At 49.8% G+C, this 15,702-nt stretch overlaps 1 protein-coding gene across 5 annotated transcripts; it reads left to right on the forward strand.

Annotated features, from left to right (window-relative positions):
- The first annotated feature begins 8,384 nt into the window (after nucleotides 1-8,384).
- DMRT2 (doublesex and mab-3 related transcription factor 2) lies at nucleotides 8,385-15,238 on the forward strand. 5 transcript variants are annotated; one of them, XM_060153458.1, is made up of 5 exons: nucleotides 8,385-8,780; nucleotides 9,536-10,108; nucleotides 10,865-10,903; nucleotides 11,699-11,801; nucleotides 13,897-15,238. In XM_060153458.1, exons 2-5 carry the CDS (start codon nucleotides 9,578-9,580, stop codon nucleotides 14,952-14,954), a joined length of 1,731 nt encoding a protein of 576 aa, XP_060009441.1. In that variant the 5' UTR covers nucleotides 8,385-8,780; nucleotides 9,536-9,577; the 3' UTR covers nucleotides 14,955-15,238. The 5 variants fall into 5 exon arrangements, with proteins under 5 accessions (XP_060009441.1, XP_060009442.1, XP_060009445.1 ...); XM_060153459.1 differs by lacking the exon at nucleotides 10,865-10,903; XM_060153462.1 differs by lacking the exons at nucleotides 10,865-10,903; nucleotides 13,897-15,238 and adding an exon at nucleotides 13,426-13,700.
- Nucleotides 15,239-15,702: the final 464 nt, after the last annotated feature.

Raw genomic sequence — 15,702 nt, forward strand, 5'->3', positions numbered from 1 at the left:
TTGTTAACTTTCTGCATCCCTCTTGCTTTTCAAAGTGAGAATAATATTTCCTTCTCAATGCTTCCACGGGGTTAAAGAAATCTATGTAAGCATTCCACAGCTTTAAGCACTGAAGTTTTAATTTGGCTAATGAAGGAACATAATGGCAGCTTCATTTCTGAGAAGGGTATTGCTTGAACAATCATTAATAAAACAGCACAGTATTCCCCTCTGTGGCCTTTCACAGCCATCATTTTATTTGATCTTATCAACTTGCTACACAGGGCACGGTGTTCCTGATTTGGCAAAATAAGACAAGGGGGACCTCATTAATACCTTATGTTCAGAATGCTTTATTATTTCCAAAGAATTCTAGGTTTTTTTATTTTTTTCCATTTTGGACTTAGGAAACCACTGGTATTGGCAAGGAAAAGTATTTATTATCCTCATCTTACAAATGAGTAACTGAAACATAGAGAGGTCACGTGACTTGTCCAAAACTTCTCAGGAGCCTCAGAAATGATTTGGGGTCTTCTATGCTTTCAGAGCCCAGGCTGGTTTACACAGCTTCCTGTAATCTTTGCATTGTGAGGATTTGTCTTGGGTCATTTCCTAACTTCGGGGTTTGGGGGATTGGTTTCCTGCAGAAGCAGCTGGGACTTAGGTCTAGGTAACTACTGGTGGGAAGCATGCTGGAATGGGAGGCTTCAAATTCAGATCTGGGTTCTGTTGTCCTAGCCCTGTACCCTGGACAGCACAGCCTCTTGGAACCTGCATCTTTAACTGTAAAATGAAAAGCTGTGAAGAGTTGATAGCACGAAGTTGGAAGGATCTGGCATGGAATCTGACAAACGAATCTGACAAACGGTGGGCCGTCAATAACTGTGATTCCTTCTTCTCCTTTCCGTCCCGGGAAAAGTAATCCAAGAATCAGCGCAAGAAAGCCCCCTCTCCAAGTAGACGCTTAAAAGACTAGAAGGAGTAGGATTCAGAAGCCCCCAGACAAGCAAATGACCCCTACAGTCTCTCCCTCCTTCGCCGATGACCCTTCAGACTTCCAATCGATCACTGTTCGCCACTGACCGCCGACCCCACCTAGAAAAGAGGGCGGGAGGGCGCGAGGATTTCACGCGGCTGGTGCGCGGTGCTGCTCGGGTTCCGAGGCCGCGGGACCCCGGCGCCTCTGGGTCTCCGCCGTGTCTATCGAGTGCTGGTTGGCGCGCCCCCACGCGGCTTCTTGCCGCAGGGAGGATGCACCCACCGCTGGTTTTGGGGAAGCTGGATCCTTGGGCAGTGGCCCCGCCCAGGGGGTCCCTGGCATTTGGCAATGCAATCCGCTGGGGACCACTAGACACTGTGGGAGGATCAAAGCATTCTTGCGGGGTCCGAAGCACCCGGGGTTGCAGTTTTGTTAGCCTGGCCTCACCTCGCCAATAAATCTTCTGCAAAAGAAGGGGTAGGGGTGGAGGGCTGGGGGCGGGGGCGGGGGGTTGGTGGCCAGGAGGTGAGGACAGGAGTTTCTTGCACCTGCACTCTCACCCTGTTAAATCAGTTTGAAGCAAGTGACATCTCCCCTTTGCCTGCCCCCTTCGAACTCCTCATCTTTTCTCCCTTAGAACACCCTCCTGCTGGCTGGGGTCAGCGTTTTCAAAGAGAATATTTCCTCATGGCTCTTAAAGTTTATGTAGCACTTTGTTATAAGGGGTGCGCCCTCAAGCTGGGCTTTCTTCTTTCCCTGTCCCCTCTCTCTCCTTCCCACACACCTCCATGGAGAAACCTTCACACAAGCCTTTTTCATTTTCTCACTCCACCCAAAAGTATTTTTAAAAATATGGGAAAGACCTTTAGATGTAATTTGGTTCAAGTCTTTCATTTTGCAGAGTAGCCAATTGAAGCCTAAAGGAGTGATGGTGAGTAAATTGGCCCAAGGTCAAGGGTTACTTTAGTTGGCAAAACAAGGGCTAGAACAGAATCCCTGGAGAGTCTTCTACTTTTCTTCACTAATTATTTCATAGAGGGAGAGAATCTCAAAACTCAGGCAGGTCAAGTACTATGTATATAGAAGTGTCTGTGTTTTGGTGATCACACTTCAGTCACTTGGATATATGGATGGTCGCTTGCTATCCAGGTGAAAGCAAAGACAGAGCCCAGTATGGTTTGATCCTCTCTTCTTAGCCACTGCTTCCCTCCCCCCAATCCATCATGATGGACATCGAGGAGCATCTGTGCTGTGCATATCACACTGCTGGAATCTTCTACTAGGTTGGGGTAAAGGTTGACCATAGGGATGCTTCTGGTAGAAATTGGGAGGAATTCTTCCGGCTGGCAAGGACACATTTCAGGGAGACTTCTGGGCTAACAGCAAAGGAAATGTTTGGCCTTCTCCAGAGCCCAAACTCAGACCCCAGAGGGAGCATATCACACAGGACAGGGCTAGGGAGGCCTGTTTGAGTGGCCTGGTAACTTTTTTGCTTAAAATCCGGCCATACGGACCTAATCTAGAAGTCACAAGATCATAGAACCTTGATGACATGTGAGAACCCTCTAAGAGTCACTTGAATGAGTCTGCATTGGATCTGGGCTCTGGGGACCTGCATCTTTTGTGAAACTATTCCATGTCCCCATCTTTCACTAGTTGACATTTTTGGGTTTCATTATCACATTTTTAACTACGATTTTGATTAGGATCAACAACGGAAGTATGGAGGAGCAGAACTGTCACCAAGATGCCAAAATCAACACCGAAGTTGGTTTGTTTCTAATTCTTTTTCCTCCCTCCTCTTCTTCTTGTCCTTCTTGGACTTGCTTCATGCCTCGAACTTATTATCTGAACCATGATAACCATCAAATGGTAGTTAGCATTTGTTATTGATGTTAATGTTTAAGAAAGAACTTGGAAACCACTGAAATTTACTGCTCACTTTTGTCAAGGAACCTGAGGCCCAGGAAGGTGAAGAGGTTTGCCCAATGGCTCCTGCCATGGATGAGTTAAATTTTCACCATAGTGCCTGCCCTGCAGACACCTTGCTTTCCTCCTCCTTTCTACTTGGTAGTTGGATTGTTGGGAAAATATGGAAAGTCATTTGAGTGTGGTTAAAATCTGCCCCCTAGAAACATGAAGGCCCCATATGGGATGGGAGTAGGGGTGGACAGTTCTCAGGGTTAAGGGTTCACCGTCAGGTGATCATGAGGCCTCCTAGGGGCTGCAGAGAGGCCCCAAGCAGGAGCTCTCTGTGCCTCCCGATGTGGCAACAAGCAAGGACACCGCCCCTGCGATGGAACGCAGGCCTCAGCTACAACCCTGAGTCTCTACCTCCCCTGACGACCATTTGGACCGGATACTAAGAAGTCAAGGAGGTCTGCGGTTGCTTCATCTCCTAGCTGCTACTTGACCCCCAAGTGAATTGAGCCACATTTCCCAGCACGGAGGACGGAAGCTGCCTGGGGGTTGGGGCGGGTTGGCTGGCAGATGCTTGAATGTTCTAGGATTGCTTCACACAGCCGGCATCTGACTCCGCATCCCGCCGCAAAGGGCACATTTTTGTTTGAATGGTGTGAAGACATTGAGGTGGAGGGGGGGAAGTTACTTGGCCTCTTTGGTCCCACACAGTCACTATGGAGCTATGCGTCTCCCTGGCAAGTGCCGTGAACTTCTGTAAACTCAATTTTCCTTTCCATTTGTAAAACAAGGAGGCGTGGACTAAGCGCGTCCCTTTCTGTCATAAATACCGGTGATTTAAACCTTGCTTCCACGGAGGAGGGATGAGAGCCCAGATCGCATTGTCCTTTTCTATTAAGCTTTTTTTTTTTTTTTTTTGGACACACCGAGCAGGGAAAGGGAGAGTTCTCGGAGAACGGTTATCTTCCGCAAGCTGCCTCATCCCCCCACGCGCCCCCCGGCCCCCCCACCCTCCATTGCTTGTGACAGGTCGTATATTTGATTACGCAAAGCAGATTGGGAAATCGTATCTCCGCAATCGCATCTGGGATTATTTATTTAGCCCGGTCCACAGCCGGTCAAAGTTGTGAGACGATACAACATGAAGAGTAACTTTCCGCGAGAGGCGGTGGATTCGAGGTTGCCTTCTGGAAAGAAAACAGAGCCGTAGCCAGCCCCAGCAAAGCACTCCTGCCATGCCCAGGTGTTTCCAAAAACCATTCACCTCCCCGGGCGCTCGCGGCAGGTTGATGTAGGGAGGCCACTCAGTCTGGCGGTGCGGCGCAGGCCTCACAGGGCCTCGGAGGCTGGGAAGTCGGGCGAGGTCCGAGGAAATCGGCCTCGAATTTCCCGGCCTCGGGCTCTCCGCAGGCCAGTTCCTTGAGTTACAATGATACAACTAATACAAAAAAAAAAAAAAACAAAAAAAAAACAAACAAAAAAAACACCAACAACTCCCAAGTACTGAGTGCTCAGTATTGGCGGGTCACCGTGTCAGGGGGGGTCTACACACATCACCAACAGTAGGGTTAACTTCATTTTGCAGTTGTGGAGTGAGGTGCCGAGGCAGTTTAGGATACTCCTCGCTCTCCCCCAGCCAAGGAGCAGCAGATCTGGCATCTTAACCCCCGTGAGCCTGCTCCGAAACCCTGACGCTCAGCCTCCAAGCCGGATTGCCTGCGTGGAGCCTGGGCCCAGAAACCCCGCTGCATTCCCGCGGCCCGGCCCTCAGTGATCGGGTGGGAGGTGGCCGGGCCAGGTTGGGAAGCTAGACGCCCTGGAGTCGGATCCCAGCCGGCGTGGCCACGCAGAGGAAGGCGGCGGCCGGACCCGCTGGGATTCGTAGCAAGGAATTGATGGGTGAGCGGGGGCCAATCTGAAACACGCTTCTCCTCCCCGTTTTTTTTTTTTTTTTGAGAGTAGAAAAGAACCGCCACACACACATTTAGAAAGAGGAGAGAGGGAGACTCCCCGTCCCCCTTTTCCTGCTTTTTTCCTTCAGGTTCCCTTGCTTGACTCGGTGGGGGAGGCGGGCGCTTAGGACCGCGAGTGTCCGAGTTGCATGAGAAGGTGAAGGGGTGCGGGGTGAGAGAGAATTGGGGGAAGGGGAGAGGGAGGAGAGGGGGTCCCTCAGCGACGGCCAGCTCTGAGAGACGCAACCCCCGAAGCCGCCCCCACCAGGGGGGACTGGCAGAGTCAGTGGCGGCCCGCTGCTTTGTAATTTACAAGCAGGAAGCCGCAATTGCACTTCGTAATTTGGTGTCGGTTTACAAGCCCAGAGGACTTCTGTTTCCTCACCTAACAGGTCCTCAGTCACGGCCTGACCCCTTTTAAGACAGGGACCTGGAGGAAGGAGCTGGATTCTTTGCGCCCTTGCCTTTCAGTCAAGCTTGGGAGGCATGCCGTGGCCCGGCCCTCCTGGGGCTGCATGGGCTACCGCAGCGGGCTAAGCAAACGTTTACTGAGCTCTTACGATGTGAAGACTATTCTCATTATTACCATCTTCACAGCCAAGACAGGCCAAAGAAGGGCATTCTTCCCATTTTGCAGATGAGGCAACTGAGGTCCAGGGAGTTAATCAACCAAATCAGGTAGTGGGTGGAACAACCAACAACCAGCCTGGAGCCCAGGCTCTCTGACTCCTATTGCCTTTGAATATTTAGTTTACTAATCAGTTTGTGCAGTCATAAACCCCCCTCCCCAGATTATCCAGATAATTTCTTATTTAATATTAGAGTTCCTCAGGCTTCCCGAGACTCGTCCCAATAGAAAAACCTCTCTTTCCCCACCCCACTCCCACACCATTTCACCTCTCAGCAATTGGTGGGATTGTGATTTTCTGGAGAGTTCAGGGCCAGGGAATGGCGTGTAATTCAACTGGATCACGATTACAGCTGCATGCCCGCAAGTACCGCAGATGGGGTGCAAGGAGAATAGGACGAGATGGGGGGTATCTGGAGATGGGCAGGGAAGCCTGGAGGAAGCAGTGAGGCTGTAGTGTAGATTTTTGATGGGGGTGATGAGTGTGCAGTGGAGGGATTGGTCTTGGGCCCACCCACCTGGAGCCAGGGAGCCCGCCCCTTCCAGTAAGTTCCTGGGCACTGCTTTCCCTAAGTCCAGCCGGACACTGCGCAGGGGAAGGCACAACTGGCTCTGACTTCTGAGGGCCTTGCTCTTGCCATAGGCTTCCAGGAGCCGCCCTCCCCCCAACTCCTATCCCCTGTTCTGTCTTCAGCCCGCACAGTTTACTGTACGCAAATCCCACTTGTTTTCTCCTTATGTGGCAGCTTTTATCACTCGAACTAGTTCAAGGGCTGGCCGTCTTGTTTATTTTCTGTTTAGGAAACAGCCTCTTTCCCCTCCCATTCCCTCCTGGTTCCCCTTCCCCTCAATCTAGCTACCCCAAATTTGCTCACCTACTTTTTTGTGCCCCTCCCCCTTCCATCTCCCCTAGGGTAACCACTAGTTTAGCAAACTTACTTTCTTGATTTTGTTTCTTAATATTCAAAATAACTAGTGAAGGGCTAACGATTTCCTGTCCTCCGCCCCTCCGTGCCCCTCCCCCCGCCGTAAAAACAATAAAATAAAAACCCAGCCTGCCAACTGCTTGCACACGCACTGGCAGTGGAGGGGGTTTGCAGTTTTCTTGCGCGTCGCGGGGTAGAAGCATTGAGATGCCTGTTTGCACAGGTAAAAAAGCTACAGGGGGAGACTCAGAAGGGGAGGTCATGATGCCAGGTAGCAAAATCAGAAAAAGGTGCAGGGGAATAAAATAAAAAACACGAACCCATTGTGAGTTTTTCTGGCGTGGAGCGAAGGGGTCGTCAAAGTTTGAGACTTCAGAGCAGAGGCCGACCTGGGACCTGGGTGCTCACCAGTCCATTGCCCTCCCATTTCGTGACCCAGGGCTCCTCTTTCAATTTCTGTTTCATCGTTGGAAAACGGGGGAAAATAACACACTTCTGCTGCGCTCAAGAATTCAAATGCTCTAACATAGGTGAACAAATGCACATTGATGAATATGAGAAACTACGCAAAAGGTAAAACTCACTGGTGTTATTAGGTGGTGCCAAACGGGAGGCACGAACAAGTCTGCTTGATTCTTTGTCCTGTGTTTGAGGGCACACAGCTCCCAAGCCACCCTCCCAGACGCCCAGAGCCACTGAGCATCCAACAGGAGTATACAGAACTGTTTCTCCACTTCCTTCGCTGGGCATGGAAAGCGGCTCTGGGGAGAAGAACCCGCACAAAGGGAAATCCCAGTGCCTGGTAACTAGGGAAGAACTTTCCACATCGCCAAAGGATTTGGATACCTGTGCCTCCGGCACATCGCGTTAATTTCACAGTAGTAATTCCTAAGCTTCCTCGTTCCCGCCGCTCCGAGCCTAGTTAATTTCTAACTTTCAGTAATTTCCTTCGTTTAACAAATATATAGGGGGCCTACTATGTGCTCAGTGCATTGGCACTCAATTTTCTAATCTGTCTCCTAAACAGATCTTAAGAGGCACTGATTATTTAAAGGTGTAAGTAGAAAAGCGTCTAAGTAACTTTAAATTTAGTTCAAGAAATAAAATGCAGCGTTGAATTAGAAGACTAATTCTCTCTTTCAGGATATTGGAAACATAACTGTTACTAAACATTTATGTAAGAGATTAATGAAGAAGCCCCTTTTCCCCCTTATAAATACATTCATGAATACCAAAAAGTCCTCTTTAAAAAAGAGCTTCGTTTTAAAAAATGCTTAGAGTGAATATATTGTACTTAAATCTCTTAATGGCATGTATTTCCGTTCTCCCTCAAATCAACTCATAGTAATTCATATAGAAAAATATAAGTGACGTAGGTGACTTGGTGACCTGCCTGTCTCACGGGCGTGGTGAAAATTAACGAGGAACCACTTTGCACCTTGAGGATGAGTGGCGATAGCCACAAAAGTATCTACAGTTCGTAAGTCCTCTAAGCCGGTGCTGTGGTGCAAGGTCACCATTGATTTATTCTCGCAGGAGAAAGTAGGATGCCGCCGTGCACTGCTCTTATTTCCGCATCTAGCTTTGGGTTAATGATTGAGTCCCAGATACACCGGTGATGCTGATGACGTAGCTTTTCCGATCTCTGCCTTGTCGTCTGTTACTTTCTCTTGAGGACAACGCGATTCGTAAGAGTGCGTCTCTGCTATTTTTTTAGCCCGCGAGATAAATGGCGACTCCCGCCGGCGCCGTCACACTTCGGTTTAAACCTCGGGACAGCCTTCCCGGCTGCACCGAAGGCCGCGCGGCAGGATTCTGGCGGAGCGCGGCAGGAGGGGCCCGGCGGCCGCGAGGAGGCGGGGAGCGCCGGGCCAAAGCGCCTCAGCCAATCATCGTGCACACCGCCTGACAACCGGCCAATCAGCGGGCGCAGAGCTCGGGGGCCCGAGCGGATAATACTAGGAAAGGGAGCGGAGGCTGGCGACTGCTGTGAGGGGCGCCGCGTCGCACGCTGCTGCGTACGCCCGCCTGCCACGGGAGCTTGCGACCTGAACCTGGTCAAGGCGGCCCAACCTTCCCGCCCAGCTAGGGACAGAGGAAGCCAAAAGCAGCCTCAGCGAGGTGAAGCGCCCGGGGCTGCTGAGGACAGATCAGAACTTTGCAGAGTCCGGGATGTGCGGGGCGAGGTCGCTGAGGATTTGACTCACCTTCTCCATGCCCCTTCTCCTCTACTCCTCATCCACTGGGCTCCGGGCCTCCAGCTGTCAACCCCCGATTTCGTGACAGGGTGTGGCAACCCCGATTTCTGTTTGCAAGCACAGCCAGCAGCCCAAGAGCAAGGTCCCAAGGCTGGATATCTTTTGCCTCGGCTGCTTAGCCGGAGCCTCAGAGTCTTGGTGAGTGCTGTGATGTAGCTGGGGTGTCAGAGAGGGCGAAGGGCGTGAATCACCTTTCCTATTTTACTTGTATGTCTTGCTTTAAAGTGCAAACTGTGTCCGATGTACAAGAGAGCCCACGCGGCTTAGCTCTGCGGGGCTGAAACACTGTCCATGCTGGACGGGGGCGTTTGCAGGTCCGTGCCCAGTGTCCCTATGGGGCTCTATTGGCAGCAGAACAATTTTGGCTTTTAGTTGATTAAAACTGCGGTGTGCTGGGGTGGGGGGATTGGGGGAGGATGAGAGAACCTCTCCAAGCCCAAGAGGGGCTCCTTGTAGTGGTGCAGGAGGATGAGAGGCGTGTGGGAGTTGTAGGGTGGTACCTCGCAGGGTCCGAAGGGCCCTTGTGATCAGAAGGAAAACAGTTCTTCCATTGACATTTTTATATTCAGCGTGGCCATACTAGTTGGGTATGGGTAAGCCTGATAAGTGGCCAAGGCCGACCTAGTTGGACACAATACTTCTGTGTGTGGTCAGTGCGTTTACCGAGGGCCTTGTCCCCAAAGTGTGTGTAAAGCCAAAGAGGGCTGTGGTTAAAGGTCAGGCCTAAAGATTCAAGAAATGCACGTGTGGTCTGGATGTGAAAAACATGTAGAGAAGTGGGCTCCTCGAGGGGTCGGAGGCGGGCAGACCAGGAGCTCTGGGCCCAAGGCCCGGCAACGGTGCCTAACGGCGGCGGTCGGTGGGTCTCTGGTTCTTTTACTGTCTCTCTATAGCGCAGGGGACTCAGCGTAGGCCCGGGCGAAGCGTGCTGCGCCATGGCGGTCCGGCAGCCGGTTCCCGCAGTGGACTGGGAGATCGACGTGGAGAGCCTGGGGCTGGAGGAGGACGGCCGCGAGGCGCCGCCGCCCACGCCGCCCGGGCCCAGCCCGCCGCCGCCCGACAGGGACGGCGAGGATGACGACGACGCGGAGGACGAGGACGACGACGACGCGGAGGACGAGGGCGATGGCGAGGAGGCGGGCGCGTCCCCGGGCGTGCCGGGCCGGCCGGAGCAGCAGGATACCCTGGCGCCAAGGCCGCCTCCGGCGCCGCAGGCCTCGTCGGCGCCGGCCGGGCCCCCGGAGCGCGGCGCGAACGCGGGCGGCGGCGGCGGCGCGGAGCCGCGCAAGCTCAGTCGCACGCCCAAGTGCGCGCGCTGCCGCAACCACGGTGTGGTGTCCTGCCTCAAGGGCCACAAGCGTTTCTGCCGCTGGCGTGACTGCCAGTGCGCCAACTGTCTGCTGGTGGTAGAGCGGCAGCGCGTCATGGCCGCCCAGGTGGCGCTCCGGAGGCAGCAGGCCACCGAGGTGCGTACCTGCCGGCCCGGCTCGCCCCGCCGGGCTGTCTGGGGACGCCGTGGGGGTCGGGAGTCGGAGGGGCGCGCTCCGCACACACCCGGGCCCGGGGACTCGAGGCTTCTGGCACTTTCTCAGAAGGATGGTGAAGACACCTCTGCCAACGCTGGCCTGCAGGGTCGGGAGGGAGGAAGCCGTGGCCATCGTTGGGGAACTTGGCAGAGAAGATTTTGTAATAAAAAGCAGGCAGAGAGGCCTTTAAAGTGGTTAGTCCCGTTCGGTACATTATGGGAAAGGTATTTTATTTCGATTTTTTATATTTTAACGTTTACTCTGGTGGTGTTGGGGGGAAGAGGACAGAGGTTGATGCAGTGCACGACGTCCATTGCCGTATTACCCGTGCTGATCGCGAAAAAGAACCACTTAGCACGTAGTGCTCACGGCGCTTCCGCAGTCACGGGCCATTTAGGAGAGAGAGAACGTGTCCTGCCCATTTTACAGAGGAGACCAAAAGTGACGTGGGAATTTAGAAGAAACTTCTGGCCTCGAGAACTACCTAAGAACCAGTTGACGGTTCTCTGTCGCCTCTCACCGCGGGTCTACGGCTGTGAGGAGAGCCTGAATCTTCTTTAAGGGAGAGGTTTTTCTTGAACCTGGCACTGAATGTTTCCTTGTGTCCCTGCACAAGCGCGCTCACAGGAGGGAGGCTGCGCGGGCCTGCTCGCGCTCAGGGCGCGGGAGTTGTTTTGATTTTTACTTTTTGTCCAGAAGGTGCTGGGGAGTGGATCACCGTGCCCGCCGCAGGCAGTGAGTGACCCTCATGGGAAACCTCTCAAGGGCCCCGGAGAGCGCAGCGCGCTGGACGCCTGAGGTGCCCCGACCCTGGGCTGGGGCGCGGCCCCCTCCCGTGTCCTCGCGTGTGTTGCACCGAGGGCTCTGAGATCCCTCGCGCTCCCTGCGACCTGCTGGGCGGGACGCGGGTGTAGAAGGGCCCAGAATTCCATCGACCGGGCGGTGACAGAGCGTGCGCCCGTCTCCTGCGGACTCTGAAGGTTTTGTTCGCCTTCAGGCGTCCCAGTCCCCCAGTGAAGCAATCCGGAGTTTTGGCCAGGCCCGAAAACTTCTGAGTTTTCTCTGTCAACCCCCTGTTCCCGGTCCCATCCGCCCTACTGCGGGGAGAAACCGGCCCCACGTCTCTGGCCAGTGTCAGGTCCCTGGCGTCTTCGGCCCCGAGTCTGGGCTCCGAGGATGCAGCGGCCCGCCGCGGCTCTCTCAGGGCCAGGCTCCTAGCGTCTCATCCACTGTGGATTTCACTTCCTCCCAGGCTGGGCCACCACTTCTCGCTGCAGGCTGAGTCTGGGCTGACTCTAGCAACGCGGCCCCAGGGAAAGCCGGGGCCCTGCTCACCGGTTGGAGGCTTCGGACAGAGCTTTTAGCTCATTGTCCTGGAGTTAAGCGGTGCTGATATTAATTCCTTTAGAATTAATTTCACATGGGATGGGAAAATAAATACATTTAGAATGAGGAGAGTTGCTGATGCCTCTCCCTTGTCTCCCACGTTTTTTTTCAGGGCATTATTGATTATGTTTCTTGTGTTTACAGGACAAGAAGGGGCTTTCCGGGAAACAGAATAATTTCGAGCGCAAAGCCATGTATCAGAGGCAAGTCAGGGCACCCAGTTTGCTGGCCAAAAGCATTTTAGAAGGTAAAGAAAGCAACGCAAAATTATTCTTTAGCCTTTTAAACCATGTTCTGAGTGATTCTCATTATTCAGGCACATGGCATTTCCATTTACATGTGAAGGAGCATTCTGAGGGGGAAATGCTTTTTTATTGGAAACTTTTGGAAGGATATCAGGATGTGAGAAAATGAATCTCACATACCTCCTGAGGTTTTTATCACTGATAATTTTTTCTGCTTCGTAGTTAATGGGTTAACATGGAGTGCATATGAAGTTTGCCCTAGTGTGAGGGAGGTACAGATACACTGCCAAATGATCCCAGAGCAGATGTCCTGAAAGGAAATAAATTTTTAAAAAAGAAATCTTTAGTTGTATTTGGAGCTAAATAGAGTGAGTCAAGTGAAGAGTTTAACAGCTACCCACACCAATAAAGGCCTTTAGTCTGGGTGATCCAGCCTTTAATCCCACTCTTTTTAATTGTATTCTTTTCCTCTCTGGATTATCTACTTAAATTGCAGTTATTCCACACTTCATTTTACCATTTTGACAGTCGAGATCCTAGAATCTGGAAGAGGTTTTGAATACACAAGAGAAATGGAGGTTGAATTTGAATAGAGTGAAGTCTTCATGTGTTCACTTTCTCTAAAGCCTGGGAATACATTAATTTTTCTTAAAATATTACTGATTTTTTAAAAGCATCTCTGTTTGGGTATGGAATTTATTTATTGACATAATAAATAACATATTGACTATCTTTCACCATTTAGAGAAAAAGAAAGTTTATATTTGCTCTAATCACTGCCATTTTATGCGTCAGGTTGAAAAGCAGATTTTTTTTGGTTTGTTTTGAAGTAGACATTTGTATTCTGTTTTTTCTTATGTGGCTTCTGAATTGAGTTGTTTCTGGACAGGTTTAAAAGTTTGTTCATGTCTTACCCTGTGCTGTATACTTCTGACCTTAGAATGGCTTCTCATGCATTCAAAATGAGTTTGGTTACAAACTGGGTAAACAGATTTATAACCATAGGGACCACGCTGATAAATTGAAATTGTGCCAAAGCAACTTGAGAAGTGAGAGGACTAAGTGGAATAGAACATTCAAGTAAATAACTTCCTGGCAAAAACTTACCATAGAAGTGTACACATTAATTTTCAAATTTTATTTTATTTGCAAATGAGTATGATGGGTTTGTCACTATGTACACACAGATATCACAGTGGATCCTTCAAACAAATTTGATAGTGGTGAGTGCTTGGGGATGGTGAAATAAAGTATTTTATGCTGCCAGGAATTCTATTTATGTTATACTAATCTTTGTTTTTGACTTTGTCCCTATTTATAAAATGTATAATGACTTAATCTGGGTTCTAGTGATTGCTTGTTCAACCATTTTGGTATCGGCCAACGTGATTGGTACTGGTGAAAAATGTTTTAGACCAGTTATTTTCAGTATAGCAGGGGATCCCCCCCACTTTGTTTGTTTGTACTGATGGTCAGAGGTAGGGGTAGGGGCTTGGTTAAATTGTTCACTGCAGAGTCTGTTTAACTAGTTAACAGCTCTTTTCAGTTTTCTGTGCTTTTCTGTTTCCTGAAGTCTTTCCTCTTTTTCTCTTCACTAATCTGCTTTAACTTTCTCTTTTTTCCTAGTTCTCCTTGGATTATTCTACAACTGTAACAATGTGTACATAATGATCCAACTTTAGAAAATAAAAGTGACATCAGCTCTAGGTATAGATATCTTTTTTTAATAATTGAAAAAGATGACATGGATAGTAATAAAGCATTGATTGAAGCGACATGAGCAGCCTTGTCTCTTAATGTGTAGGAGCTTGGGGGAGAATATTAAAATTTCAGCCAGTAAAGTATGCCTGTCAAAGTAAACAAACCTATCACAACAAAAACAACAACAATAAAAAGTTGCAGTATGGATATCCTTCCCCGTGAAGGGATCTATTCTAAATTGAACCCATACTTTTGCTTTCTGTATAAAAATACTAGTGATGTGGAACTGTAAATAACTGTCCTGCTGATTTGCAGTGTTTCTGTTACCTTCTGGATTCCCAGATTTTTCCTCATCAGATGTTAATGTCTTTCATGTGCAATGCTTGCTTATTTTAGGCTACCGCCCCATTCCATCAGAGACTTATGTGGGAGGGAGTTTACCTCTACCTCCCCCAGTAAGTGACCGGATGAGGAAAAGGCGGGCCTTTGCTGATAAAGAGTTGGAGAACATTATGCTGGAGAGAGAATATAAAGAGAGGGAGATGTTGGAAGCTTCCCAAGCTGCTGCCCTATTCCTGCCCAATCGCATGGTACATGGTTCTGAGTACAACTCCTACAAAAGTGGCTACAGTCCCACGCCAGTGGAACCACCAAGCAAAGACTTCTGCAATTTTTTGCCCACCTGCCTTGACCTCACCATGCAGTATTCAGGGTCTGGGAATATGGAACTAATTTCTTCCAATGTCAGCGTGGCCACGACCTACAGGCAGTATCCCCTGTCCTCGAGATTTTTAGTTTGGCCCAAGTGTGGCCCCATTAGTGATACCCTCCTCTACCAGCAATGCCTGCTGAATGCTACCACGTCAGTTCAGGCCCTGAAGCCTGGGGCCAGCTGGGACCTGAAGGGAGTACGACTGCATGATGGACTCGGAACAGATCATGATATAATGCCACCGAAATTGGAAGGCTCTCTGGTGCCGCCTCACACTCCTGAGGGCCAGATCTCAAGAAGTGACCTTCAGGGTCACCAGGCCGTCCCCGAGAGGTCTGCGTTCTCCCCACCCCAACGGAATTTTTTGCCCGTTGTTGACACGGACTCCCTGGCAGCTCAAGGGCACGTCTTAACCAAGATCAGCAAAGAAAGCACCAGGCACCCTCTGCCACTTAAACATAATCCATTCCACTCATTATTCCAGCAAACTCTTAATGACAAATCAGGTCCCGAGTTGAAAACATCATCTGTCAAAGAGGCCTTTGAAGAGGCCCCTAAGAAACCCAGAGAGTGTTTAGTCAAGGAGAACCAGAAGTACACATTTACAATAGATAGATGTGCAAAAGACCTTTTCGTAGCCAAACAAGTTGGAACAAGACTCTCAGTGAATGAACCGCTGTCATTTTCTGTTGAGTCTATTCTTAAGAGGCCTTCGTCTGCCATCACTCATGTCTCTCAGTGAAAGGCTGCTTAAATGGGAAGCTGGATTTTCTGCAGTCTCAGAGGATTCTTACCAGTCACTAATTTTTTTTCAAAGAAAAAAGTTGAGATGCTTGTATAAAGAAATTTCTAATGTAAATGATGATGATTTTAAAAAATTCTATATATTCTTAATGCATGTACTTTCCCTTACCACATAAATATATTTAAACTTAAAGATGGATCTTGCTGATGTGCAAATTGTGAAGTTTCAGGCTTTACACAGCATTTCAAAAAGCAATAAAATTGACACTGTCTTCTAAAAGACCCAGAATTTGCTGAAGTAAATAGTTTCTCTGTCTAGGTGAAAAAGCTAGTGTCCATGAAATGTGTTCTTTATTTTTCTACGATCCTGTGTATTTCCAGGTGCTCTTAATGGTTGCTGGGGGCCATAGGAGAACACTTATAATGCCTTAGTTGTGCATTTGGAGGACATGTAAATGTAGGTATTCAAGACTGAGGCAAAAATAGCTGTAAGGAGAACATAGGGAAGATTTTTATGTTTATAGAATCTTCATTTCATGTGGTTGGACAAAGTTGAATTGAAGAGCAATCAAGTTTAATATCTCATTTATACGACGACATGGGTTCTTGGAATGAGTCCCAGTTTCCTTCCCTGATGGGGATGTGTACGTGGGGCCTCAGGCTTCCTTTCTAGGTTGAACATTCATTCTGTGATTTTCAGGTTGCTGGGGGCCACAGAGCAGCTTCCCCAGCACATGGTTGAACCC

Source organism: Lagenorhynchus albirostris, chromosome 7 (assembly GCF_949774975.1).
Source record: "Lagenorhynchus albirostris chromosome 7, mLagAlb1.1, whole genome shotgun sequence".
Classification (NCBI taxonomy): domain Eukaryota; kingdom Metazoa; phylum Chordata; class Mammalia; order Artiodactyla; family Delphinidae; genus Lagenorhynchus; species Lagenorhynchus albirostris.